At 47.6% G+C, this 27963-nt stretch overlaps 1 protein-coding gene across 1 annotated transcript; it reads right to left on the bottom strand.

Annotated features, from left to right (window-relative positions):
* Position 1: 1 nt before the first annotated feature.
* Positions 2-27059, bottom strand: CRISPLD2 (cysteine rich secretory protein LCCL domain containing 2). The gene is made up of 15 exons (XM_058813342.1): positions 26922-27059; positions 22518-22841; positions 16759-16877; positions 14460-14592; positions 14239-14354; positions 12845-12945; positions 11509-11667; positions 10573-10633; positions 9685-9751; positions 8621-8751; positions 8411-8454; positions 7449-7521; positions 6706-6781; positions 2120-2253; positions 2-217 (listed from the first exon to the last, which is right to left on the bottom strand). Exons 2-15 carry the CDS (start codon positions 22758-22760, stop codon positions 163-165), a joined length of 1512 nt encoding a protein of 503 aa, XP_058669325.1. The 5' UTR covers positions 22761-22841; positions 26922-27059; the 3' UTR covers positions 2-162.
* Positions 27060-27963: the final 904 nt, after the last annotated feature.

The following is a 27963-nucleotide window of genomic DNA, read 5'->3' as shown; positions in this document are numbered from 1 at the left end:
GTTTTTCTTTTTTTTTTTTCCCCCTTTTCTTTTGGAATTCCCTGAAGGAGAGGGGCAAGGAGGGTACGGGCAGAGCTGATGCCGTTCAGAGGAGCTTTTGGCGTCTCTGGAGATCAACAGAGAGCTCTCCCAAAGGAACCTGCACCTTCACTGGGGTTTTTTTTACTGCTTCACAGCAAAGATCCGGAAGGCATTCCCGTCTGAAGGGTTCTTCAAGCTGGAGACAAAGAAAAAAAGAGAAGAAAACAAACATGGAATGAAACAAGTGAACACAACACAGACCCAAACAGACAGCTCTGAATTTCTATCTCTTTCCTACCAGGAGCAGGAGAAAGATAAAGGATGAGAAAAAAGTGGCACAAATCCATGGTTGCATCCTTTTTTTAATGTTTTAAATCCAAATCTGTAGTGCTAATGCCAAAAAAAGGAGCTGGAAGACAACAGGTTCTCTTACAGCCGTAGCTTTTATCCAAGGAACATGTGCTCCCTTGTGCAGAGATTCAGGCATAAAGAGGAATATGTTTTCCTAAAAAAAAAACCTGCTGTCAAATAGGCTGGCAGGTTCCCAGGGCCTGTCTGGCTTGGCTCCTAGTGCTGGGATTGGGAATGGCCTGATCAGCTCATATTAAATGAGAATAAATATGGATATTCCTTTTCAACCTGTAGAGGTGTCCTCAGCTGCTTGGGGTGGCTGTGTGCTTGGGGAAAGGGGGTGTTTCTATTCCCAGGTCCTACAGCACTGAAAAAACCCAGGAAAAATACAAAATTTCATATTCCCACAAGATAAACATTGCTACAAGTGTAAGGACACAGCAAATCCCGAAGGAAGACTTTTCCCATACCTGTTTGGGTGTGTTTCTTTACTCAAGGTTATTTCCAGTGTCCTAAAGGGTGAGGGTTCACCTTAATCATGGAAAAGCTGTTTCAGTGTCTGGTGGATCTCACAGCACGAGGCTGCTCCTTATTGCTGAGTGTAAATAACACTTTCCAAATGTTCATCCCCACTGTGAGAAGGTCTCTGGTTTCCCTCACCCTTCAGATCAGCGCTGGCTGCTCACATTGCACTTCCCTGAGAGGGGAGGGATTTATTCTGAGCTAGGGCACAGTTTGCCATCCCAGTAAAAAGTTGTCTTTTAGTATAAAATATAAGTGAAAGCAAGACTGAGATAAAAAAATTCAAAGTAACAGGAGGTTTTTCACCTAAATCCAAGTTATCCACTTGGAAAATGCTGACCCTGGTAATCCATATTAAAACCCCCATATTTAACAGCTTTCCTGTCTTAGTCTGCTTTTATTTCTTGAGATGCTCTAAATTATTCTGGAATATCTATTGCTAGAATAAAACCAGCAAAATTCATAGAATTTATTATGGTCTTTATAAAAGAAGGACTGCCAAGAGCAGAGTTAGCAGTGACCAAAAACCCCCTAACTGTGGGAAATTCTGTACTTGTGAAGATAGCCCTGAGAAATCAGCACCATCACACCAATATCTGAAAAAACACATAACAGGTTGAAAGTGAAGTCTCAGATTAGGAAGGACTGGATGAGCTGTGACTGGATTGTTGTGGTCATGAGGAGGTGCAGGATTTTGGGAGCACAGATTTGCAATTGGTCACTGAAACCAGCATGGTTGGCCCAAGAGAAACTACAAAAAATACCTACAAGGGTGGCAAATTCATCTTCAAAAAGTGTTTGATCATGTCTCAAGAGGTTAATTTACTTATTTCAAAGAGAATAGAGGACATGGATGAACAAATGAATCCCACACCCCAGAACTGAACGGAAATCCAAATTACAAAACCCAAATCATGACCCGGGCTGAGAACTGAAAATACCTGTGCTGACCTCCTGATGTGTTAAACACACAGCAAAACGTATTAACATGGATTTGTGCTGTGACAGAATCCAACAAGGTTTAACTGCATTTCACAGCAGCCTGAGCACAGCTCCTGGCTGGGGAGGAACGAGCAGGACAGCACGCTCCATTTGCTCGGCTGTCACAGCTCACAGTGACACTGGGAAGTCACTTCTTCCCAAGTCAAGCTGATATCTGCTGACTCTCCCAGGCAGCTGAAATCACTGGAAAAGAAGTGGGAAGTGCAAAGCAAGGAAATCTCACCTCTCTGACTGGACGCCGTTCCTTAAGGAGCCCACGTAGGTTTTCTTCTTCTCCACAGGCATCACGTCCACAAAGCCTCCTCTTTCATCTGAAATGACCCCTGCGTGCACTGCAGTTTTGCAGATACTGGAGCTCTGGAAAATATTTAATTGTTTTGATTTATGTACTGTCTGTATTTTATTTACAGACAGTAAATATTTATTGAAGATTTATCAATTCCATCAGCACCAAGAAAAACAGGGAATTTACAAAGAAACAGTTATGAAATAGTTTTGTCCCTCTTTTGGACAAACTAGGGACTAGATTTTGCAGGTATTTCATAATCCATGGGTTTATGAAGAAGATCCACCATCACCACAGGGGAGAAGCAGATTTTCCATCGTTCTGAGGTGGAGCTGCACCTGTGAGATCATCACAGAATCATGGAATGGTTTGGGTTGGAAAGGACCTTAAAACTCATTCAGTTTCACCCCTGCCATGGGCAGGGACATCTTCCACTGGCCCAGGCTGCTCCAAGCCCCATCCAACCTGGCCTTGGACATTTCCAGGGATGGGGCAGCCACAGCTTCCCTGGAAAACCTGTACCAGGGCATCCCCAGCCTCACAGGGAACAATTCCCTCCCAATGTCCAGTCTAAACCCACACTTCTTCACCTTATACAGGGCCAAGACTGAATTGAGGACAACTTTCCAGCCAGTGCCTCTTGGGACTGCACCAGAGAAACCTCTGAGCTGAAGCTACTGACAGCAAAGGTTACTCACACTGTTGACTGCAAAGTAAATGCTTCTCCTGAATCAAGGTAAATGATCACAAATTATCCCTCTTTCTAGGAAAGACAGAAGGGCTGCCCCCTTTGTCTGGTGCAGTTTTTGGATGGGCATTACCCCATAAAACAGCACCAAATGTGGAGGGAGATTACACTTCTGGAAAGACCAAAGCTTCTCTGTTGCACATCCCAGATGTGCAGAGTCACAAGAGCTGGAGGAACACAAACCACCAGCAACTGATGACTAAGCCCCCAAAACATCCAGAAAAAGGGAGCAAAAGCACAGAAGGCTGAGGGATAGAGTAAACTTGGCCATCAGCTCTCTGCAGGGTTTACGTACAACAAGCTGGAAGAACAGAAAGGACAAACCCACTCTGCACAGCAAAACTGCAGCAGGTGAAAATCCCAAGCCCAGAAATGCCCTGATTGCTAAAATCCAAGTACCACAAAAGCAGTGCCAAGTGCAACTGTTCCCGTTGTGTAAGCAGGGTGCAGCCCATGCTGCCTCCCTGCCACAGCCATATATGGCAGCCCTTGTCCCCTATATATATATTTATCACTTTGGATGGCCTATCTCTTGGCAGCCCTCAGAGTTTTGAGTGCTGGTTTGGTGTTTTGCTTCTAAATATGGTCAATGGAGCAAGGGAATGCTGTGTTTGGAAGATATGCAGTGAATTTGCCCTAATATGTGGTGGGAAATCTATAAATCTAAAACTGGCTCGTAAAATTAAACTGTCCTGGATCAGTTTGCAGCACTCTCCACTGGGAAACATCCTGAGCAATGTTCTTTTCAAAGCATTCCTGTTATTTTTTTTCCAGGACTTGCTGTTCCGCTGCTCACTCAAAGCTCTGAGCAACAGATCTACCCCAAACCTCCTCTTATCACTCTGTTGGATTACGGCCCTGTGTGCTTTGATTAATTAATTGCAGAGCTTTTGGAAGATGAGATATTACAAGAATAAGATCCAGGAGTACAGCAACATGGGCAATAAAACAGTTTTCCATGGTGAAGCCCCTTGGGATGCTCTGAGACCGATTCCTGATGAAATGAGCCCCAGAGCACACACCATAAAATGACAACACACTTTATAGTGGGTCATTAACAATAATCTCTGACTGTGAGCTTAATCACCCAGAATTTCCTCACTAGTGTTACTGGTTTAATCACTAAGTTCATATCTCCTGGGAGCTGGCTCCCAACTCAGTTTGCTCTGGTGACAAACTCCTGCCTCTGTGCAGGCCATCCATCCATCCATCCATCTGTCCATCCATCCATCCATCCATCCCTCCATCCATCCATCCATCTGCCATCCATCCATCCATCCATCCGTCCATCCATCCGTCCATCCGTCCATCCATCTGCCATCCATCCCTCCATCCATCCATCCATCCCTCCATCCATCCCTCCATCCGTCCATCCATCCATCCCTCCATCCATCCCTCCATCCATCCATCCATCCATCCATCCATCCATCCCTCCATCCATCCATCCATCCATCCATCCATCCATCATCCATCCATCCATCCATCCATCCATCCATCCATCCCTCCATCCATCCCCAAGCAATCACTGCACAACTGTGGATAAATCCTTATCTCAAAAGTTGGGCAGTTGTTCTCTTTCTCTCCACAGGGTTCCTGGGCAGGGATGGGATGGGTTTCCCCTGCAGGATTATGTCTCACCAGAAGCCAGGGAAATGGCAGAGTCTCATGGAAGTCAAAAGCTCTTTTCCAACCTCCATAAAGATCCAGGCTGTTCCCACAGCTCCAGGTTGGACAGGGCTTGGAGCACCCTGGTCTATGGAAAATGTCCCTGCCCATGGCATGGGGTGGAACAGGATGAGCTTTGGAGTCCCTTCCAACCCAAACCATTCCATGGCACTGTGATCATCCCAGAACCAGGCCTGTCCACTTTACCATTGCTTATTTCTTGCATTTTATTCATTTACCCCAAAATTCAAGTCTCCTCTCTGTCCGTATTCCACAGCCTTACTTATTTCCCCACTAACAAATTCCCTGTACTGCTTTTTAAAGCAAAGTGCAGACTGGAAATGGGGGTGCATGTTTCATTGTCTTTTAGGTAGCTTATTTAAGAAGACTCATTTAGAGCCCAGGTGCCCCAGGGCCTTGAAAGTGCCACCCTAGACATGAAGTTGGCAGCCCAAAGCCCTCCCAGAAGACCAGCGCTTGTCTCATCCAGCTCATTGCCTACTTTAATAAAATTATTCCCCCGCAGTGGGCTTGGGTTAATTCCCCTGCATGGGCCCTTCTCCCTAGGAAAATCCTTTCCCCAAATTCTCCTTGCTTGGTGTGGTTATTTCTCTTCTCCACTTCCCATTCTGAGCATCCCCACCTCTCCCTTTGCAGCACCATTCAGAGTCAACTCAAACTCTTTGTCCCACCTGCTCTGCCACCAACCTCAATTCTTTCCTGGCACCTCCACACCACCCTGCTAGCACAGCAGTCCAAAAAAAGGTTAACCAAACCCTCAAGGAAGTGGCCAAATACTTTTTTATTGCTGCTGCTTTTTGTTTTTCTCCCAAGCCCCTGTTTCTGAAACAATACCCAGGAGGGAGAGTAGGAAATGGGTTCATTAAAGGACACTAATCCTTTTGCGTCAGTGCAGTGCCAGCCTGGGATGCTGCTCCTCACCTAATTCCTTTGTAATCACAGGCCCTGTTCAGGGCTGATCTGAGGGAGCTTTGTCCCCTGTAAAAAAGACAAAACTATTTCCCATTTCCTGCAGGTGGGAGCATGCAGGTACTGCAGGGAGGCAGCTGCTCTGTGGATTTGCCTGTGAGCTAGTCCAGGATAACCTGTTTGTGCAGCTCTGCCTTCAAAAAAATTGGTCTGGAGCAAAATTAAAAATAGTGTGGGGTTGCTTTTTTGAGTTGTTTTTTTTTTTTTTTTTTTTTTTTTTAAATTGCTTTCAAAATTGCTTCTCCAAATTACTGTATGATTCCTGCAGGATGGATTTTCTCAGCAGGCTGCAAAGCTCCAGGGTGACCTGAAGCTGGGGGTCCACAATGTGCTGGCTGCTTTCCCCAGGTTTTCTAAACCAGGATCCTACAGGGCAGCCAGGGAGCTGCCATTCCTGAACACAGCCCCCAATGGAAAACAGAAAATGAGGGGAAAAAACAAAATAACCAGACACCCACAAATGGAAAAACATTGAGACCCAGTTTTTGGAGGCCTAATGGTAAGAGATTTCAAGAAAATTGCTCTGCCTAGTTTTAGCATCAAGTCTCTGCTCATCCCCTTGAGCAAAGCTCAGAAAAACAAACCCATAAAACCAGCACTTTTCTTTCCACTGCTCTGAGCTCTGTCCTGGCTGCTCAGAAGCTTTTCATCTCCCAGAAAGAGGAGGAAAGGAGAGAGAGAGGTCTTTTTCTGTCAGCTCTAAAGTGTGATAGGATGGAATGAAAGCCCTTTGGTGCTCATCTATAAATCCCAAAATGCTTTAAACAAGTACAGCCATTATTTCACAGCCAGAGCCAAAAGGCTTGGGGAGGTTAAGGGACGTGACCAAATCTCAGTGGCCATGATTAATTCTTTAGGAAGGAGTCAGTGCTGGAGAGTAGAACAACTCACCAAACCCAACTCAAGGAGCTATGGAGTGACACATCCAAATCCTTCCAAATAAATCAGCGTATGGAGACCAAAAGGGCTCCCCAAGCCTGCTGACCCCATCTTTCACCCCCTTTTTCCCATCCCCACATGGAATAACCACGAGAGAGCTTGAATTTCTCCCCTGAAGCCCAGGGTGAGCCCAGCTGTGGGACAGGGCAGTCAGGATGTGCAGGGAGAGGTTTGGACTCACATCTGCATAAACGTTGGTGCCGAACACGGGCGCCCAGTACGACGGCTCGTCCTTGCAGTGGGCAGGGCAGTAAATCCTGGAAAACAATGGATTCAGATTGATTCTGCTGCACAGGAAGGCCAGCTGCATTCCAGGGAGATTTCGAGTGCCTGCATCTGGTCTGCAGGTGGCAACAGTGAATTTGATTACTCGCTCCCCTCAGATGACATTTGGTTTTTGCTGCAGAGCTGCAAATAGAGGGATTTGGACCAGCAGAAGAGGGGTTGGTCTTTTATTACCCTTTCAAGGGGGACTACCTGTATTTTTGCACATAAATCTCTGCATGTGTTTGTGCCCCCCTGCCCTGTCACTTACTCCTGCACAGTTTCCAGAACAAACTTCTTCCACGTTTTAAGGTGGAAAGGAAAACATCCAAAAATATCCAAAACCCACCAAATGCAGAAGCAAAAAGACAACGAGTGTGCATTTGCACACTCACACATGAGAGTGTGCTGAGACAGGATTGTGCAGCCTGGCTGATATGTTACTGAAGCCATCTAAAAACATGAAGTGAATTTTCTACAGTGATGCCAAGAACAGCATGGTGGCAGGAGGAAACACACAATTCCCGACACCCTCCTCCAGTTCAGCCATTATGACCAGCTCTTCTCCCACCAGTCCTCAAATTCAGGGCCCTCAGCACCTCTGTTAAGCTGCCCCTCATTTAGGACAGAGGTTTTTAACCCAACAGAGATCTGTGTTACCTTGGGCAGTGGCTCGCTGGCTTTTTGAAGTGGCACAGCTCAGCTACCGTGGTGTAACAATCCAGAGTCTGTGCTGCCAAGATAAACGGGGAAAGGCAAATTATTACACCCAAAAGCTCAGGCTGCTGCAGAAAACGCAAGTCAGAGCCACTCAATGCATTAGGTGGGACCCTCGAGCACCAAGAGAAAAGCTGCTCCAGCAGCAGGATCCCAGGATGGGGCTGACCAGCTCTACAGCAGGAATCCTACAACCACAATACAAGGTGGACTTGAAAAGGGCACAGCTTTCAGAAGAGACAAACAGCTGATCCACAACACCTGGGTTTGCTGCAGCTCCAGATGTGGAGCCCAAATATCCTGACACCTACAGCTCCCCCTGAGAGGGGCTTGGGTGGATCTCATCACAAGGATGGTTCTGCACTGGAGGAATTCTTCAAAGGTATTCAGAAAGTGGGAATTGTTTAAAAAGCAGAGCAGTGTTTATTTGTATGCCCATCAGAAATGTGATGACTCAGTGTTAAAAACTAATTTCACATGAATTGTGTTTGTCATTACATTACTGCACTGGGACATTAGCCACTATATATTTTTTTTTTTCAGTTTTTCTAAGAGTTGACAATTAACTGAAGCTTTAAAGACGGATGGCTCAACTTCCACCCCTTCACTACCAGCAGCTGGACCCCTCCATAATGCATCAGCAGGAGATGCTGCTGGAATCGGCCCATTTTCACCTATTTCTCTACTTTCCTCCCAGGAAAATGAGGTAGAATTGCCCAGGGTGGGTGGGCTGTCACCCTAAGATTCTGATCACCCCAGACCACCACTCCAGGGTCTGGCTGTGGCACAGAACCATTTGACACAACCACTGGAAATGAAAAAGAGCCCTGAAAGGAATTATGTTTTCAAGTCCCCCATAAAACCCCACCAACAATATTTTTTTCCCCTCAACATTTAAAACTTACTTGTCACTTTGGAAACCATGAAGGCATTTGAAGGTTTACTTTTCCTGTAAAACAAGCAAACAAAAAATATTATTAAAAAAAATAAGCAGAGTAAAATTATTTGGATCACGGTGTCTACATGACAGCAGCAATGACTGAATATTTGCTTAAATGACTGAATATTTGGGTGTATTTAAAGGTAATGCCAACAGTTTTTGGTGAGGGCAGTACCTGAATGACTCCACACCGTTCCTGGTGGATTTCACAAAAGCAGGAGTCCTCCCTTTCCTGGTGATGTCCACCAGCCCTCCCTTGTTGTCCAGGATTCCATAGTGGATTGCAGCACGACATATGCTGGAGGACTGACAGGAGATAAATAGATGTGAAATGAAATAAAATAAATCCCATTCACAGAGCAACGCTGCCCAAGAGCTACATGAAAAACAGAGGAGAAATGAAACCACCACCAGAGCACCAAGTGGAAAATAAGCTGAGTACACTCCTTTGGAATCTGGTTGTTAAATCTTCCTCTCCCAATACAGATTCTTTTATTACTATTATTTTAAGCACTGCCTGGTTGAATGGTAAGATTTTTTTTTTTAAATAACAAAACCATACATTTAAATACAATTTAGAGGAAAAGCAGTGTTGGAAGCGAGCGACCAGTCTGAAATATTTCCAGTTCTCGAGAAAATATTCAAACCCAAAATATTTCTGCTGACGCCACTTGGAGGGGTTGGGTGTCTGCAATCACAGAATTTCCAGGGCACAGACACATCAGGGGTGATGCAGTCACGCACCAGCAGTTGGAACAGGGAAAGAAAACCTGATTTTACCAAAAAAAAAAACCCTTTAATCTTACAACTTCCTTCACCCCAAAAAGCAGTTTCGATGAGGAAATGGTGCTATGTTTTATTTATAAATTATCTTACTAATTTAAGACCAAGCAAAATATTTAGTTACAGAATTTAGCAGTGTTTTTTTATATAAAGTTTCTGTTCAGATGACAGGAGCAAAGAGTTCTTTGTAGGAGCTGCCTGTTGATGCTCCTCCCTCACTTTCCATGGGACATTAAGGACAATTCCTGACACAATCACATCTGGAGCCACTTTGCCTCCCCTTGTTTCAACAGCAAGATGAGGAAAATACAGATAATCTTCATTAGCACCATTTTACAGCCCCACAAGCGGAGAGCATGAAAAGCCAAATTACAGCAGAATGGCTGGCATTTCCCATTCCTGTCATTCCCACTGCCTCCCACAAATTACATCCAGCAGCTATTTAAAGGTACTTACACTTTCATAATAAAATGTTCCAAAGATCTTTCCCTTACTGTACAAGCAGCCAGCTGGGCACAAATACCTAAAAGATATTTATCTTTGAGGGTGGCGAAAAAACAATTCAAGAAAAACAGACTTTGACTCTATTGCACTTTTATAGTCATTCCATTCATTTCACGTAGCTCTCCTGTTTTAAAACAAGATTGCAAAATAGCTGCTTTTTTAAAACAGTTTCTCCACCCTCCTTGAGAGCTCGACCAATATTTAGGTTCTGTGGATTTGGTTTTTCTCCAAGTGATAAACTGTCCTGTTCTCTGCACAAACCTCAACCAGAAGTTCTGCACTGGCTGGGAGGGGACAAGCCATGAATTATTGGTCTGCCTTGGGCAGCAGTGGAATGCATGAAAAAGGCTCAAAAAATGACTCTGCTGAAATTTATTAAATTATTTTGGACACCTGAAACTGTGGGTCATCATGGCTGAGTAAAATCATCCAAATCACCTTATTGCCAGGCTAGGCTGAAGGCCTGAATTAAGAGAAATTTAGGGAATTTTTTTTTTTTTTTGTTGGGTTTTGGGGTTTTTCCTAAAGAGATCTACCTAGAGAGTCACAAAAATATATAGTGGAATATATCCTATGTTTGCAAGAATTGAATAATATTTAGTAATAAAATATAAATATTTATTAAATATATTAATTTAATTAAAATTAAATATTTATTAAAGATAATATTTAATGTATAATGTATAATATATAAATATATTATATATTATATATTATATATTATATATTATATATTATTATCAATGTATTCTTATTTATTATACATATTTATAGCAATAAAAAGTAAATATTTATTTACTTTTCCCCTCAGCACTCCAAGAAGTATCAACAAAACCCTACCTGTTGCACGTTGAGCCTCTGCACTTGTCTCTCATCTTGGTTTCACAGGTAATGACTTGTGCTGGGGAGGAAAAAAAAAAACTCAAATAAATACATTTTTTTAGAAAAGGAAATTGCTCAGCCTGCTCTTGAGCTACAGAAATGAGCAAGCTCCACACATCTTTCCTGGAGGTCTTTGGTGCAGCAAGATAAAATCTGATTTTACGCAGCCTGGAGCAGTTGGTGCCTCTTTAGCCCTTCACCTGAGACAGGTGTCTGTGGAATATTAGCAAGGAAAATGCAGCTGACAGCTGAAGGCTTTGATTTGCAGCCCGAGGTCTGCACTCAGAGCTCTCATTCTCCTTTTAATTACAGACTCTCCAGATGCTGGCTGATAAGCTTGAAAAGGGCCCTCTGGCTTGCCCCACCTTGTTTTCTCAATTGGTGTCTTTTAATTAACAGCGGCTGGAAAACAGCTCAGGAAGCACCAGCAGCTCCACAAACAACTTCAGAAATATTCCCCAGCAAGGAATACAGAGGAAACAAGCCATAAACCCCAGAAAAGTTGCGAAGAAGGGTAAGTGCTGGGTGTAGAGTTTCTAAAGGTGAAATAAAACCAGTATTTCCTAAATGTATTACTGATTGAAGGGGACTTTTGGTACATTGATATTTTATTGAGATCAGGAGGACATGGACTGTTGGAGTCAGTCAGAGGAGGCCACGGGGATGCTCTGAGAGCTTTGCTCACCACTTCCAGCAGCTTTCTGCACAGCTGAAATGTTCACACAGTGAATTTTCACACAGATCACCTTCCCTCCACTCAGACATCCTCTCAGTTTCTGTATCCCTGATCCTCCTCATCACTTCCCACACCTTTTCCCACTGAGGTGCTTCAAAACCCATAGGAAAAGAGAAAAAGAAAAAGAGAGAAAGAAAAAGTGAAAGTTTGTGTCTTACTCATGTAGGATTCTGGGGTGATTTTCTTGGGCTTGATGGTTTTGCTGGGTTTGTTTTCTGGAAGGTGGAACTGCACCGGCTTCTGCTCGGCCACCTGCGGGATCTCCACCTCGTTGGTCTCGTCTGTCTCAGCAATGATGGGATCTTCATAGCGGTGATCTGGGCAGAAAAGGGGGTTCAAAATCATCACAGTGTGCTCCCACTGGTGGGCAGGTCAGGTTCACGGTCAGTGGGGATGGTTTGGTTGGACAAGGATCTGCTTTTAGGCAGCTGGGAGGTCAGAAATGCCCAATTGGAGGCAGCACAGGACACCCCTCCCCTGCTCCTCTGCACATGAAGCAGCATTTACAGCATCTCACAATAAAGATTTGAAGGAATCCTCGCTCATTAATGAAAAAAAGAACTGCCATTCCTTCCTCTGTTTCCCACTGAGCTCTTCCCTCTGGAGGAAAACTCAAATTTGCTGAAGGGGCTCATATTCCATCAGGGCATCCCCCTCCTTCTCTCTCTGCTGGAGCCCACCTGCACCCTGGGGTCCTCCTTCAAACCCCACAAGATAAAAAATTAGAAATGCATAGTGGCAGCAAAATTCGCTTTGGGCAAGTCTCCAGGGAATCTCTCTGTTTTCAAAGAGCTCAGCTCTCTGGGAAGCAAAACACTGAGGAGGAGAGAAATGGCCCCAGGAGATCCTGGATGCTGCTGCTGGAGGGCTCACCCTAATAACATGTTTTATCCTATTGACTTCTCTTCCACAAACTCTCCACAGGTCAGGAAAAACCCTTCAGGATCCCCCTCCTCTCCTCCAAGGGACACGAATCGCCAGGTTCATTTTGCATCCCTGAAAAGCTGAAAACCATCCCTTAAATCCCCCACCCTGAAAGGTGGGGAGGGAGGCAAAGGCTCCACCATGGGTCCCTGAAGGCGCAGGGCAGGCAGCCGAGCTCTGCCCTCCCAGGATGCCTCTGCCAAGCCCTGGAGAACATTCCAGCAAATGTTCTTCCCCAGCAAACCCCACCAGGATGGGATCGCTCCTGCCAGCGCTCAAAACACCCTACAGCGCCCAGGCCAAACCCATGGGAGCTCAGAGCTGCTTCTCCCCACCCAAACTCTCTGTTTTCCCCAGGAAAACGTGCTGAATCCCAGCTCCAGACTTTCAGCAGCTCAGGGATTCCTGCTTTCAGTGGCTGATGATCTCCCACGTGTCCCAACATCGGAATACTGAGGATGGCTGATTAAGAGGGGCGTGAAGATGTGGCTGGCTCCAATTAGAAGCTCCCACCTGTTTGCTCCGGCCTTGCCCCCCACCCCAGAGGTGCCCCAAGCCCCCAGCAGGTACCTTTGTAGCAGAGGTTGTTCTGGCAGCTCCCCCCATAGCTGGGAGGGCACTCGGAGCAGGGACGGCCGGTCTTGTACGGAGCTTCCCCAATCCAGTTGCCCCTGGGAGCACGGGAGAAATGAGCACCCATCAGACACCCAGACACCCTTCCAAGCCTCCAAACCCAGAAACACCATCCTGGCCTACAGCAAATAAACAGAGACTAAACAACAAGCCTTGTAGGAAAGACGTTCCTGCTTGTTCCATCTCTAAAATGACATTTTTTAGGGGTTTGCTAAATCATGTGCCATATTGCTTTTATATTACATTCCAGTATCAACACCAGGGTCTTATGTGAACAGAAATAAATCAATGGATTACTGCATTTTTCTGAAGAAACGAAACTCCCCAGAAACATCAGCCCATTTTGGCCTCCTGTCCTGCAGGTTTTAGGGGATGGGGAGGTTGAAGGAGCTGGAGTTAAGCTGTGCCTATAAACTCCTGGGTTATGCTCTTTGAGCTGTCTCCACCTATAAGGCTACATGAGGACAATGTGCACCGGTGCCAGAGAGAGGAGATTAAGCAGAAACTGCAGAAATAAAATGTTTTTCCATGCAGCAGCTCTGAATGGATGACGTGTAAATCTCCCAGCCTGCTGAGGGGGCTCTGTGGGAGATGCTGTTATCCCTCAGGAGCAGCAGGCTGGTAAATCCCCCCAAACCAGGAGCAAAATGTGCTCATCCTATGTGGGGAGAGGGGCCTAGAGAACCCACCCAGAGAGCTGCAGCCCCACATTTCTTTTTCCTTTGCATTATCCTGCTCTGCGATCCCCTGAAGTCAGGTGCTCCCCAAGCCGCTCCGTTTGCATACAGAGATTTCCCTATTTTGTTTTGTTTTGAAGTTTTAAATTGCCAAGGGCTTGGAGTGGGAATGTTTCTCCTATTAGCCATTAAACCAGAAAATCTCAACTGCCATTGCCAGGTAGTAAACTCCTCCTGGATGTAGTAGGCAAAGAAATATGATTTTCATTTTGAAATTTAATCAAACCGTCGAGCCGGTGAAATCCTGACTGCTGCAGCTGTTTCAGGGTTTTTTTGGCACCCACCACCACCCCATCCCTTCCCACCCTGTGACAGCAGAGAGCAAGCCTTGCTCAGCAGCCAGCTCCATCTCCTGCTCCTCCTTTCCCTTCCCGTGGCAGGGACATCAAAGCTCCAGCCTGGCCCCAGCCTCCCATTCAGTTTTCCAGGCAACGCTCTCTCTGTAGCTTTGAACCAGCACAGCGCTGCTGTCTAAAGAAAAGAAATTTAAAGCACAACCAGCAGTCTAGACTGCCTGAAATCTCTTCCCCAGAGCTGGTTGAGGCAGCTGCCAGTGTTGGGAGCGCTGGAGGGGGCCCAGCTGCTCTGCCTTACTTGGGGGAGTAGTTGCAGACCAGGTAGACGGCGTTCTCCCAGATCTCCCCCCACACATTCATCTGCTTGCAGACGTTCACAGCACAGCCAATCCTGTTGGTGGTGGCCCAGACTATCTGTAAGGGAAGTGTGGTTGTTGAAAATAAGCAAATCAGCTCGTTCCAGACATGGGGGGGGGGGGATGTGGGGAGTGTGGGTGCAGAGCCCCTGGAGTGCTTTACCTGGGTGTAATGGGTGCACATGGCACCTGAGCACCTGTCTGGGCACCAGGGGTTGCACTCGTGGGGGTATGGGAAGGTGTAATCCTTCACCTCATCGTACCAGGACTGCACGTGGAAGGCTGGAGATCGGTACCTAAAGGGGGGGAAAGGCAGCTGGAGTCAGGATGCAATGGTAGAAGATTTCAAATTAAAAAACCAAAAAAAAACCACCAAAAAAACCAAAAATAACCCCCCTCTCAAAAAAAAAAAAAAAAAAAAAAACCAAAAAAATAAACCCAAAACAAAAAAAAAAGGGTTTTTAAAATGTTAAAGCTGAGGGGTTAGATGGGATATTGGGAAGGAATTGTTCCTGTGAGGGTGGGCAGATGCCCAGAGAAGCTGTGGCTGCCCCTGGATCCCTGGAAGTGCCCAATGCCAGGATGGAGAGATCTTGGAGCACCCTGGGACAGTGGAAGCTGTCCCTGCCCATGGCAGGAGAGTTGGAGCTGGAAAGATCTTTGAGGTCCCTTCCAACCCAAACTGTTGTGTGCTTCTATGATTTTTTCCCTCAGATTCACAGCCTGACCTGACTCTGTATTATTTATAGGTTTGACATGATCCTCAAGTGCTGCTGACCTGAAATGCCCTCTCACTTTTCCACTCAACTACAAAATAACTTCTAGTTTGGCGGGAAGTTGTGTTTTGAAAGTAAACACAAGCTAGGCTTTGCCAAAGATCTTAAACCAAAAGCCATCGTGTACCTATTTTACCAGGGGGCAATTTGCTAAATCTGGGAGTTAACTCACAGCCAATACTGCAAGAACTTTGAAAGTGAGTGGGCTTTTCCTCACACACATCCCACCCGGAGCTGGTGTGGAGCACTTTGTGCTCTGCACTCCTCTCCTGCCTTTTTTTGGCAGCAATTTTCCCCTGCACCAAGCCCCTTTATACCCTGTGTGTAATTTCTGCCTCAGATATCACAGTCTGATGCCGTTTGTGCTGTTTGGGGGGCACAGATGGTGTTAAAACCACCTGTACAAACTCATACACACTTCACACACAATGATCTGTACCAAGCCCACTGCTTTTTGATGGCTTTCAACAGCTCACACCAAGCCAGCTGCCAGAATTCCAAATGATATCATTACCCACTGGAGCTTATCCCCTCAGCCAACTTTTCATTAAAAATCACTCATTAGAAGTATTTCAAAAACATCCATCTCATGATGTCATGAGGCAAATTCTTTCCGAGTCCTATTTTACAGGAGAGGAAATGGAGGCAATCAAGCCGTGGCCCGTTCCTGAAAAAGCTGAGATAAATCTGAATTTTCTTTCCTCTCAGGGACCTCAAAGGGAGCAAGATTGGATCTTCCTCCATCAGGAACCCATGGCCATCCTGAGCACTTGTAGGACAGCCAAGAACAGCACCATCTTTTGATTTGATTTCCAATTAATTAACCACTCTACTTGCCAAGCATTAAAATGGGCCCAATTTTTACATCCGGCTAATTTCACACCAGCAAATTTCCTTTGCTTTCCACCAAGTTCTACCTGATTTACAGCAAAGATAACTGGACTTCCACCCAGGAAATGGGAGGGGGGGGAAATGCTCAGTGCTCCTGAGCAAGTACAAAATATTTGCTGTGGAAAGCAGGTTTAACCTATAGCAAGCTTAAAAACAGGGGCTTAACAATAAACAAATTTCATCTTGAGATGGAGAGGAAAATCCCTTTGGAAGCCTTCATGTCAGCTTTCCTAACTGGGTTAATGACTCTAATTTAACTACTTGTCCCAGGAACTGGAAAAAAATAAAAACCCTACAAAGTGTTTTCAGTAAAGAAAAATCAGGAGCCGGATAAATATTTATGGAAAACACAGCAAGAGAGAATTAAATTCTGAGCTGAATGCAGACATTGCTTCTGAGAGAATTCAGCCTTCAGCTGCATGATGCCAGAACCCCCTGAAACAGCAGATTTAGGAGCAAGGGTTCAGATTTCTGTACTTGTTCTCCTTAAGGAGAAGGAGGGACTTTGAGTGTGTTACAGAGGAGCTACCCCCAGATCCAGGTGGATGCAGGAGCCCAAAATCAGTGCTGGGAACTCTCAGTGGAAGGCGGCTGCAGGAGTTACCATGACACCCATCCCACTTTTAATTAATTAATCACAATTAATCACAATTAATCACAATTAATGACCCCCAGGTTTTCTCCCACCTCCCCAGCGCTCCACCAAGAAAAGAGCAAACATTTCCAGCAGTCTCCCTCCAAAGGAGGGCCCATAAGTCACCCTTTGCAATGGTCCTGTGGCACCCCAAGCCTTACCTGCCCCAGTGAACAGCCAGGTTCTGCCCAATGGACCTGATGAGGTCGCTGGGCCCGTGGTCCCAGATGCACTGCTGAGCCCAGGCGTGTGCTGACCTCTCCAGCTCCTCATCCCAGGTCTGCAGGGGTGGGGAGAGAAAAGAACAAGTCAGTTTTGCATCTCAAACATGCTAAATCAAGAGATTAAACCAACAGCAGTTAGTGGAGAAAGATTAAGGTACAGACCACCACCCTTATTTCTGGCCTGTCCTGGTGAAGCCACCACGTTTCTGTGCTAAAATCCCATTTCTCAGCATGTTCCCCTGCCGTGAAAGTCCAGGGCACTGAAGGGTTGATGATTTTCCCCAGCTGATGCCATGCATCTGAGGAAATGCTTCCCTCAGTTCATCAGAAAACACACAGACCCACGTGGGAACACCTCAGGAACACATCCAGACCATCCACCCTGAACCACGAGATATTCTTGGCAGTTGGTTTCCTCATATATTTTTTAAAAATTGAAAATTCAAATTCAAACTTGGAGATCCCATGATCTCCAACATGACACACATTTTTGGGATCCCATGATCTCCAACATGACACACATTTCTGAGATCCCATGATCTCCAGTATAATACACAATTCTGGGATCCCATAATCTCCAACATGACACACATTTCTGGGACCCCATAATCACCAACATGGCAGATATTTCTGGGGTCCCATGATCTCCAACATGACCATGTGACATTTCTGAGTCCTGCAGGAGTTCTGACACACACTGAGTGCTTTGATGATTTTCCAGGATGGTTTTTCATCCATTGTCCTTACTGTTGGGATATCTCCAGGCTTTCCCACCAGGTGAGAGCTCCACTACCTCCACCACCACACAGCTGGAGATCCTTGATCCAACCCCTTCATCAAGAACTGTGGGTCTGAGGCTCTCAGTCTCAGCTCCCCTTCTCCTTCCAGAATAAATGAGAGTCCACCAGTGGAATACATCAGAGGTGGCAACATCCCAGGGTTTTTTAAGCTTTTTCCACTCTCACTGAAGCAGGCATCACGTTAGAAGTGACAAATCCCATTTCTGAGGGCAGGATGCTGGGGTGAGATCACTGCTCATCGAATATCAGTGTTGTGATCCAAAGGAGAGCTGCAGCATGACACAAAGGCAAACAGGAAAGCTCCTCTGCTGGTTCTGCTGCCCAGGAGAGCATTTGCTCTAAAGGCCAGGCTCTCTGGGCCCAGCAGCCAGTGCCCTGAATTCATTGTGTAATTACTGACAGCTGCTCTATTCATGGCAGCCCTTAGAGGACAATTCGTTGGGATTAAAATGTTACCACACATTCCTACGAATGAAACCAAAGAGAGGAGAGGTCTTGCAATGTGCACCCAGCCCGTCCACATGCCAGCACGAGACTGTCCTCTCTGGACATTTACCATCACAACCAGCTGCTCTTCCCAAGTCCTGTCTCCTCCAGAAGAAAAGCAACTTCTGATCTCAAACATTTCAAAGGACCTGGAGGGCTGCAGGGCATCAAACACATTTACAAACCATCCAGTGTTCACTCTGAGCATATCTGCACACTCTCAGGCAGTTGTAGCTGGGATGGGGAAGGACTGTGCATCCCTGGTAAGGCAACAGGAAAATGCAGTGTCTCCTGGAGCTTGGTGTGTCTCCACTGTCTCAGAGAGACCAACATGACCTCATCTCACTGAGCTTACAGAAGAGTGAAGCACTCTCAGCATCCCAGAGATGCCCCAGTCTCACCAGCTTGGCTTTGGACTCAGCAGCGACCAAGAAAATTCAACCCCGTGTGGACACAGCTCTGACACGGGGGACCAAACCATTTTCCTTCTCAGCTCCTTGGGAGCGATGGGGTCAGACCCACCACACATCCCCGGCCCTCTTGCAGCAGACACAGCTTTCTGTGGTTTCCCGCTCTGTGGGCTCGCAGCTGCCCTCCCATCCAGCCCCAAAGCCACAGACACTCTCCCAAGCTGTTCTGCACTCCCAGCTCCTCAGACTTCCTACCCAGCTCCATTCCCTGCAGCCCCGCAGGCGGAGATGTTCCAAATTTCTTAATTTGATGCAGAGCCGTCCTGAGCAACGGGCTATTAGATGGGAACTAACGCGAGCGTTCGTGCTGTGTCTCCCTTTGATGCCTGCGGATAAAATAAATGAACTCGGACAAGAGACACTTAACAGGTAATTGGGACGGAGCTCTGTCGCAGACATTTCTCCACAGAAATCCTTTCTTTCAGATTTCTGTGTCTTCTGGAAGGCAGAGGCCTCAGAAGAGAAGGTAAACAATTATTATCAGATGCTGTGGAATGCAACAGGAACACCTTGATTGGCTCATTTTCTATGTTTATAATTAAGGGCCAATCACCAGTGCAAGCTAGGGGACTGAGTCCCTGGACACAACTTTGTTGTGGATTCTTTTCTATCTATTCTTAGCTTAGCTAGCAGCTCTGCAAACCTCTCTCCTTATTCTTTTTAGTATAACTATAATGTATTATATCATATATTAATAAATCAAGCCTTCTGATTCAAGAAACAAGATTCACCGTCTCTCTCTCACCAGCTGCGCCTACTCAGATGTGGTAATAGAGCTCCATCTCTGCACAGATTTTGCTGCATGAGGAGAGAAGCTCCTTTCTGCAGGCATCAGATTACAAAGCCATCCCATCTAAATTAGAGCAGTTATTTGCCTCTTGCTTCTCAGACGCGAATGCGGTCAGGAGGCTGGAATTATTTCAGAGCAATAAACATAGAGGGGGAGAAAAAAAAAAAAAAAAGAGATTTCAGACTTTCCCAGCTGTATTTGCAAGAATTCTTTATGCCAATATTCAAAGCAGTATCTAAGAAGATGACTGAAGCCAGAGGGGCAATGAGCTTGTGCTCAGCTTCCTTCAGAAGCAAAGGCTGAAAATTATTTGGGTGTGTGTGATTCCCAGTGGGTTAGCACATGGACTCTCTTTTTTTTTTTACTCCTTTCAAAGTGGAATGGACGGTGTATATGTAAAATATATGCATGGCACACACACAAATCCCACCACAACTTGTAGGCCCGGGTTTAATAATGCATCCCACAAGGAGTCTGCTCCCTCAGCCTGAGGAGCCTGCAAACCCAAAGCCAGACACCTGAATTGCAGTGATCAGGTTACTCGCTCATTTTCCTCCCCAGCCCAGACTTTCTGCAATACAGCTTCCTTCTAAAAGTGGCATCAAACCCCAGGGCTGACATGTCCTGGCAGAGGTCTGGAGATGCTATTGCTAACCCCCACAGAAGCACTGTCCCATCCTGACAGGGCAAGCCGCCACCCTACAGTTGAGAGGAAGGATGCATACCTTATACATGAAAACAAACTATTTTCCTTCCAGCAATCTGCACTGAGAACAATTTTTCTTTATCCAGCTGTCTCTGGGGCCGCCGCAAGAGGAAAGATTCCTGCCTTTCATCACTGCTGAAAGCATCTGACTAAGCCATCCCAAAAGGTCACCGTGCCTTAGGATCTATTTTGTCATTTTTCCTCTGAGTCCGTTATGTGCTTTTCACTCTGGGACTGTTAACAAGGAGTTTGTTTTGGCCTTGGCACCCACCCACCTCTGTTCAACATCCAAATGCACTCTGGAAGTGTCGATCACGGAGCTGGTAGAGGGGTAAAGGTAATTTTGAACTGGCCCAGCTTTGTCAGGAAGTTGTGCCCTGCTCACTCATTTTCCATTAGCACTGAATACCTGTGCTAGCTTTCAGTTAATTACACAGACCCAGCAGCTAAACCGTTTCTTTTTTCATTTCTCAGCCCACTTTGCCTTTATCCCACATGTATATAAAAATTCTTTTGATCACCAGATAAGTAATAGACTCACTGTGCTCTTGCTTTCTCATTAATAGTGTGCAATACAGAAGTTCATCCACAAGCAGTTAAATATGTCCCTTTCCTAGATTATATTAGGTCCCATTTCCCTTTTAGACCACTTAAATACATCAGATATGGAGCTGGGAGAAAGGATTTTCACAAGGGAGTGGTTGGAGGTTGATGGGCAAGAACAAGCTCTACCCACTCATCCACAAATTATCCCAGCACATCTCCAGTGAAGCTCCACTCCAGCACCAAAGGGAAAGAGGAAAGTTTATCCATGGCTCTACAGACAGACCATCCTCTTAAACGAGTCCAAATGAGAAATGTCCTCTGCAGGACAAAGGATTAAAGAGAAATTCCCCGTTCAGCATATACATGGCATCTACAAGTCCTACTGGGTAAACACCAGCACATGAAAGGCTGATTATAGCCCTTCCAAGCAGCACCATCTCATACTCAGCTCCTTTCTTCAGAGCACACAAGGCCCTTTCACTGGCCCTGCATCACCCATGAAAACCACTAGAAAAGCTCCCGGAGCAAAGGCAAACACAGGAGTGCAAACAGCGGGGCCGGGGCTCTGCCCAAACAGGGCCAACCAAAACACCCTGGGCAGCTCCTGCGTCGTGTTTGCCCTCTGGAAATGCCTCAAGCGGCCTCTCCTGGCAGTGCTTCCCTGCAGGATAAGGCTGAGAAAGGGATGCAATCCCTTGTTCTTAGAAAGGCACGGGATTTCTGGCAGAACCCAGCTGGTGGGGACGGAGCGAGGGGCAGCTGTCCTTCCTCACCATCCCCTGCCCTCCCTCCTCTTCCCCTTCTCCCTGCAGCCACAAAAGGCAGGATTTTCCATCTGCAGCCCTCACTTCAGCACAGCTGGCAGACAATTTTATATTGCGTTTAAGTTTACTCTTCTTTTACCCTTTTAAACACGGCCTTAACAAGTCATCCATCATTTGATCCATCAGCAGGGGCACGTCAGGCCAGTTTTGATCAGAACTATATTTGCACACTGGGAAAAGGCACACAAAAAGTAATTATTTGCCTACATCGTTTTGTGGCCCTGTAGTATTTTGATGACATGGCAAAAATAGCTCAAGGTAGGGTCTCTGGCATCAGGTGAAAAAAAACAATATTCATGTGAATTGTTGATGGCAAAGGCATATTTCATACTCCTCCAAATTTTAGGTTCTGCCTCTAAAATAGGAGAATACATTGACCAGATTTTTATTTCGGTTTCCTGAACTACAAAACCCAACAGCACTGACCCATGCACCCAGGAACTCCCAAAGCCTTTCCAGCTATTTCCATTCCTTTGCAGATGGAGCCACATTCCTCAGGCCCCGTTTCCCTGTGGTCCCGTGCAGATTCCCAGGAGCATCGTGGAGGTTTGGCTCACATTGATAAGATCAGGTTATCACTGTGTGACTGAGGGCAGGTGAACCTCCAGCATTGGGTTGGCAGCCCAAAAACCACCAGAAGATCACCTGAGCAGACTGAGGTGTCCCCACAACAGCCTGAAAGCTTTCATAGGGAGAGCAGGGGTTAAACACTGGGGAGAAATTTCTGCTTTTATGACCTGGAGGTAATGGAAGAACCTGCTGAGGCAGGCTGGGGAGTTGCCATCAACAGAGATGCATCCAGGGCTGGGCCAGATGCTCCTTTATGAATAATGGAACCACTTCTGGAACTGTGCAGAGGATGGACTGGATGACCCATCAGCAGCATCCCCTTCCAAGCAAAACAGGCCACAGATCTAAAGCATCCTTCACTCTGGAATGAAAGGCTTCAGGAAACCTCTTGAGAAAAACTTACTTCAGAGGAAATTTGCTACACCTCTCGCACCACAAGGAAAATTTAAATACAGTTAGAAAAAAAAAGTGGAAATAAAGTGATGTATCAGGCTCTAGACTCACCATGTATTCCATGTTAGAGGCCACTGGGTACACCTGACCTCTCAGTTTATTGTGGAGCATCAGGATCTCCTGTCTGTCCGAGAACAAAATGGCTCTCTTGGACCTGGAGTGAGCTTCCCCATCCTGGTACTTGCTCAGGATGCTCTCCAGGTGGCTCGAGTTGGGCAGGATAAAGCTCTCAGCTGCCTTTGTCAGCAGCAGCACACATCCAAGGGGAATGACCCAGGGCAGGGCAGGAGCCATGCTGCCAGCAGAAGCACAGGTGAAGGGGATGATGCTGGGTTTTCCTGCAGGGACTCCCTTGGCTCAGTGCAGCTCTGGAATCTGGGGAGAAACAGAGAGTCAGAGCAGTGCCACAGGAGATCCCAGAGCATTTATGTGGTCACACAGCCCAGATTTGAGCTTAGGAAAGAGTGGTGCTTGAAATTATTGCTCACTCCAAAGGCAGGGAGACCCAAACAGCACCACAACAGGTGAGGACTCAGAGTTTATTCCACCTGGGAGTTCCACTGATGCTGATTTGGGAGTGAACCCTTCCCAGGCATGCAGGAGGATGCTTTCTGCACTCCTGGCATCCCTGGTGGAGCTGCCACCCCGCAATGCCATCAGCTCTGAGCAACCCCATCTCCATCCCTCCACAGGCAGGGCGACGCTTGGAGCCATCCCCCAAAGAGCCAAGCCGAGATTCGCTATTTTATGAACAAAAGGGAAAGCAAAACCCCCGGCCAGGCGGGTGAGGAGCTCGGGCAGGCCAAGAGCCGCTCTGGGGCAGCAGCAGAGCGGCTGCAGGGCCGGATGAGAGCGGCTGGTTTTGGGAAATGTCACCGCGGGACGGAGCAGCGCGGTCCCCGCTGGCACTGACGCACCCGGGGCTCTCGCTGACGCTCCCGGGATGTGAGTGATGGAGCAGCGGGAGCAGCCGCCCTCCCCCGGCCAGATTAGGTGTTCCCAGGCACTCGGATGCCGTCAGCACCGGCACAGGGGCCTTTGGATGCCGTGGGACAGAGAGAGAAAACTGCTTTTCTCACAGCGGCTTGCGAGGAATTTCAGAGAGTTGGAAAGATGTGATAAATTGTTAAGTATCAAGTGGTGTTTTTCTACATCGTCTTTCTGTTCTTCTCAAGAACAGTGTGTGAAGAAGATGTTTTTGTTAGTTAGCCAATCGAATAGAACCCATCATATCACTCTATAAACCCCGCACAGTTCCTTTAAATTAAATTTTCTTTCTCTTTTCTACAGCCCTGCCTCTCGCCTGCTCCTGTGTCCATCTCAGTGCAAGAGTGACATCTGGTCTTTGAGCAGCTTCCTTTAATCCCTTGCTCCACAGAGCTCCTGCTCCTCCTGTCATTCCCAAGCACTTCCACCCCACCCGTGCTCCAATTTAGCAATCCTTGAGCATTTTGGCTGGTTTTGTTTGGATCATTCACAGGAGGCTGAGCAGCACTCACCGAGCCCCTGGAGCAGGATCAATCCACCTGGGGCAAGAAGCACCTCTACAGACAGAGCAAGCACAGGATCTCCCTCCTTTGGGTTAATTTCTGGGAGAAAGCTTCCCAGCATGAGGTGAGGATCTGGTTTTGACAGCACCGTTGAAAGCCACGCTGAAAGCATTCCTCTGCAGCGGCAGGAAACAACCCCCAGATTAACAGGAATTTTTTGAGGAGTTTCATCCAATGACTCCAATGGGATTTGGACACACTGAGAGCAGAGGAGCTGGAAGCCAACCAGAGCAGGGAACAGCCATCTAACTCCCAGCTAAAAGCTGCACTTGAGAACAAAATCTCAAATCTCTGTTTCCCTAACCCACTAGAGCAGCATCTGAGGAGAACAGCAGCAAGCACAGGCAGGAACCCAAAAAAACCTCTGAGAACCCCCGAAAACTTGTTGGCTGACTGCACAAAAGACACAGAGTCCCTGCTTGAGGCTTCTTTCTTGGCCTGAACGTCGAGGCAGATGAAAACCAGCTGCCCTCACAGCCTCTCTCCAGGCAGCCTTTGCCTGGCTACAACAATGCAGGGTGTCATTGCTCAGTTTGGGTAACAAATCCTCATCATTTCCTGCTCTGCAGAGCAAACCGAACACTCACGCCTTGTCCCCAGCTGCAGGCACACCTGGCGGGCAGGACAGTCGGTGGCACGGGGACAGACAGACAGACAGACAGACACTCCTTTAACCTCATCCTGCTCAGCCCCACCTGCGGCATTCGCTTCCCCCCAGGCCGGAGCCCGACTTTGTAACCTGGCTGAACAGAGTAGGGGAGAAGGAGCAAACTGCTTTTGTGGACTGTCTGACCCAAATTCAGGGAACAATTCCTACTTTGAGGCACTTCCCTGAGAGGTTAAAAATAGCTGCATTGCCAGGGCCATTGACAATGTGGCCATTTAGCCCTCCCTGCAGGAACAGCCGGCGCTCAGAGGCGCCCGTTGCACCCCTCGCTTGGCCGCCTGCCCTCGGCTGAACGGGAGCCCAAATCCGCCTCCCATCTAAGGCAAACACTGAACTTTCAGAGAGAGCAGATTGAAAAAAATCAGCTGTAGCATCTGAGAGCCAGAGGAGCTGCCCCGCTCAGCGCTCCGCAGCGCGTCTGGCGCGGCCAGGCAGCCAAAACCTCCCAACAGATGGTGCTTTATTCCTCGGGATGTACTTTATTCCTGGGGATGTGCTTTATTCCTCTGGATGTGCTTCCCTGGCTCCCACTTGCCAGCAAAAGGATACCAGCACCTCTTAAAAATTAGGTAATTTTGGCTTAATCTATTTCACTCGGGGTGTGCAAGTCCTGTCCTCTGCTTCAGCTTGAGCATCCCAAGGAAGGACAAAGGGGTCAGAGAGCAGAGAGTTCCCTGGCCAGATTAATTGAAAGCAGCTGGAAGATGCTCACGTTTCAGAAAGCTGTCACAGATTTCAGATGTCCATCCATCTGCCTCTCAGTATCCCCGTGCCCAGGTGCAAAGGAACACTGGGACATGTGTGCTGCAGCAATGCATCACCCAGGGAGGCTGAAATCACAGAATCACACTGCCTTTGAGCTGGGGTTTGACATTATTCACAGGAAATCATCAGCTGACAGTCAGCTGAGGAAGCCTCTGCTGTTGATTTCGAGGGTTCAAGAGGAGCACGAGCTCCCTTTAAACACATCAGGCCCTTGACACTGGTGCCAGGTGAACATCTGGGAGCCATCAGAAACGACTGAGTCAGCAGAAAAGGACTCCTGGATATGCTGGAAAGCCTGTCCAAAGTGGGGAGAAATGGGAGGCCTTCTTCTGGGGTCCGAGGGAGTTAAAGAGCAGCACTGGACTTAGGGAAAGGTTATTTTTAGAAAGCTATTTCCCCAGCTAATGGATGGTGTCTGCTGTGCACGGAAAGCAGGAGAGCTGCTCCCATCTGAAGCCTGGCAGAGGCACTGCTAAAGCCACATGCAGGCTGATCCTGCATTCATGTCCCCAGGTCACCTTTTTCCTTGGGGACACTGAGCTTTGACTGCCCCCCTGGTGAAGCACACGAGTGGGCTCCTGCTCCTGGGTTGTGGGTGACATTTGCAGCTAAAACATCCCAGGGCCTGTGGAGTTACACATGGCACCAGCTGGCGAGGATGGAAAATGAAAAGTTGGCTTAGGATGTCAGAAGAGCGTTTAAAACAGGGAAGCAGAAGGGAGTCAGCCTGGGGTCAGCTTCTAAAGTGAGCCTGGGATCAGCTTCTAACCTGAGTTAGCATGGGATCAACTTTAACCTATGCAAAGAAATCCAGGGATAAAGCCACAAGAGGATGCAGGAAACCCCAGGCCATCTCTTTCCCTGGGATGCACACACCCCAAGCTGTGCAGAATTGTGCTGCCTTCCAAGGACAAGGAGGATGACAAGTTCCTAGACACAGGACAGCAGTAACGCATTGCACTGGGCACACACAGTTTCAGTATCTTCAAGGCCATGGGTTAACACATCTGGATCTCCCATTTCTCCCACAGAACCCAAGTGGGTGAATTTCTATGGAAAGCCACATGGAGAAGCCACTGGTGACAGACACATGTGGTGATGCTGAAGTTCCTTTCCTACAGGACCTGAGAGCAGAGCAGCACAAACACAGGCAGCCTGGAGCACACAGATGTGCCCACAGGGATCAGCTCTGGGGACTGCAGCAGCATCCCTTGGATATTCTCTATTTGCATAGAAATCCACTCCTGTACTTGCAAACTCCTCCCATTCATTCCAGATTAAGGCTTCTTAATCTTGCATTAAATTCTGCAGGGCACACGCGAGGGAAGCTCAGACAGTATTGAGTTGTTTTATACCATCCAGGCAACTTTTTTGAGAAGTTACTAAAACTGTGCCTTCTTCAGAGTCATTTCTTGCACTCCCACCACCCTTAAAGCCAAAATTTCAGCAGCCAGGACTGAACTTTACACTTACCTTGCTGAGTACTTCCAAGTCTCCAGGTAACTGCAGCTCCTCCAAGCCTGCTTGTGGGAAATAAATTAACGTGTTTGAAATATTTAAACGAGGAGGAAAGGGGGGAAAAAGGACGGAATAAGCCTGAGGAGGTGCGAGATGTGCAAGGTCTGTGCTCAGACTCGGAGCAGTGCAGCCTCCCAGGGCTGCCCGGTGGTATTTATGCTCTGCAGGCAGAGGGGGGAACCCGGGATCATCCCAGTGACAACGGGCGTGGAGCAATAACGAGGAGCAGAGGGAGGGGAAAAGGGGGGGGAAAGCCACAGGGAGAGGGGCTGGGAAGGCAGGAGCTCAGGGGCGGTCACTGGGGCTCGGAGGAGGAGGAGGAGGAGGAGGAGGCAGCCCTGCCCTATAAAAGCGCTGCCTGTGCTGTGCCGTGCCAGCTCTGGGACTCGCAGCCAGGAATTCCAGGGCACGGGGAATCCTCCCGGCACAGGGGGGACCGCGACACTGCCCTGAGGGCTGCGGTGACCAGGGAGGGGGATTCCAGACAGGAATTTTCTCTGGAAGGGACCGGAGGCAGCGCTCTGTCCCCTCTGCCTGCTCCGCGCAGGGAAATCCCACCCAGCTGCATCCCCTCCAGTAAAACCCCATGGCATCCCCCTTTATTTCCAGAGCCGGATTGCTGCTGGGAACAGATTAATCGCACTCTGGTTTGCTGCCAGGGCTCTCCCGGAGCTGACATTGCTCCGGTACGGGAGCGGGAGCGCAGGGAATAGGGAACGCACAAAGTGGGTGAGACACGCGGGCAGCACTCACCGCCCTGCCGATGGCCCAGCAGCTCCAGCCTTGGCATCCAGCTCCGTGGTTTTACCCACCGTGAAAGGAAGCGATTGAGCAAAAGACACGCTAAAAGTTCCTTCCTTTTTCTCGAAGTAAACAAACAGGGAAAACCCAAAGCGCTGTCGCGAGTAACAAGGCGAGCGCGTCGCGGCAGCAGCAGCAGCATCCCCGGCATTCCCGTGGGATCCGCATCCCAGCAGGATCAGCACAAACCCGGGAT

This window comes from Ammospiza caudacuta, chromosome 13, assembly GCF_027887145.1.
Source record: "Ammospiza caudacuta isolate bAmmCau1 chromosome 13, bAmmCau1.pri, whole genome shotgun sequence".
In the NCBI taxonomy this organism is placed as follows: Eukaryota; Metazoa; Chordata; class Aves; order Passeriformes; family Passerellidae; genus Ammospiza; species Ammospiza caudacuta.
The sequence above is the reverse complement of the archived record's forward strand: the minus strand, read 5'-3'. Positions and strand labels throughout refer to the sequence as shown.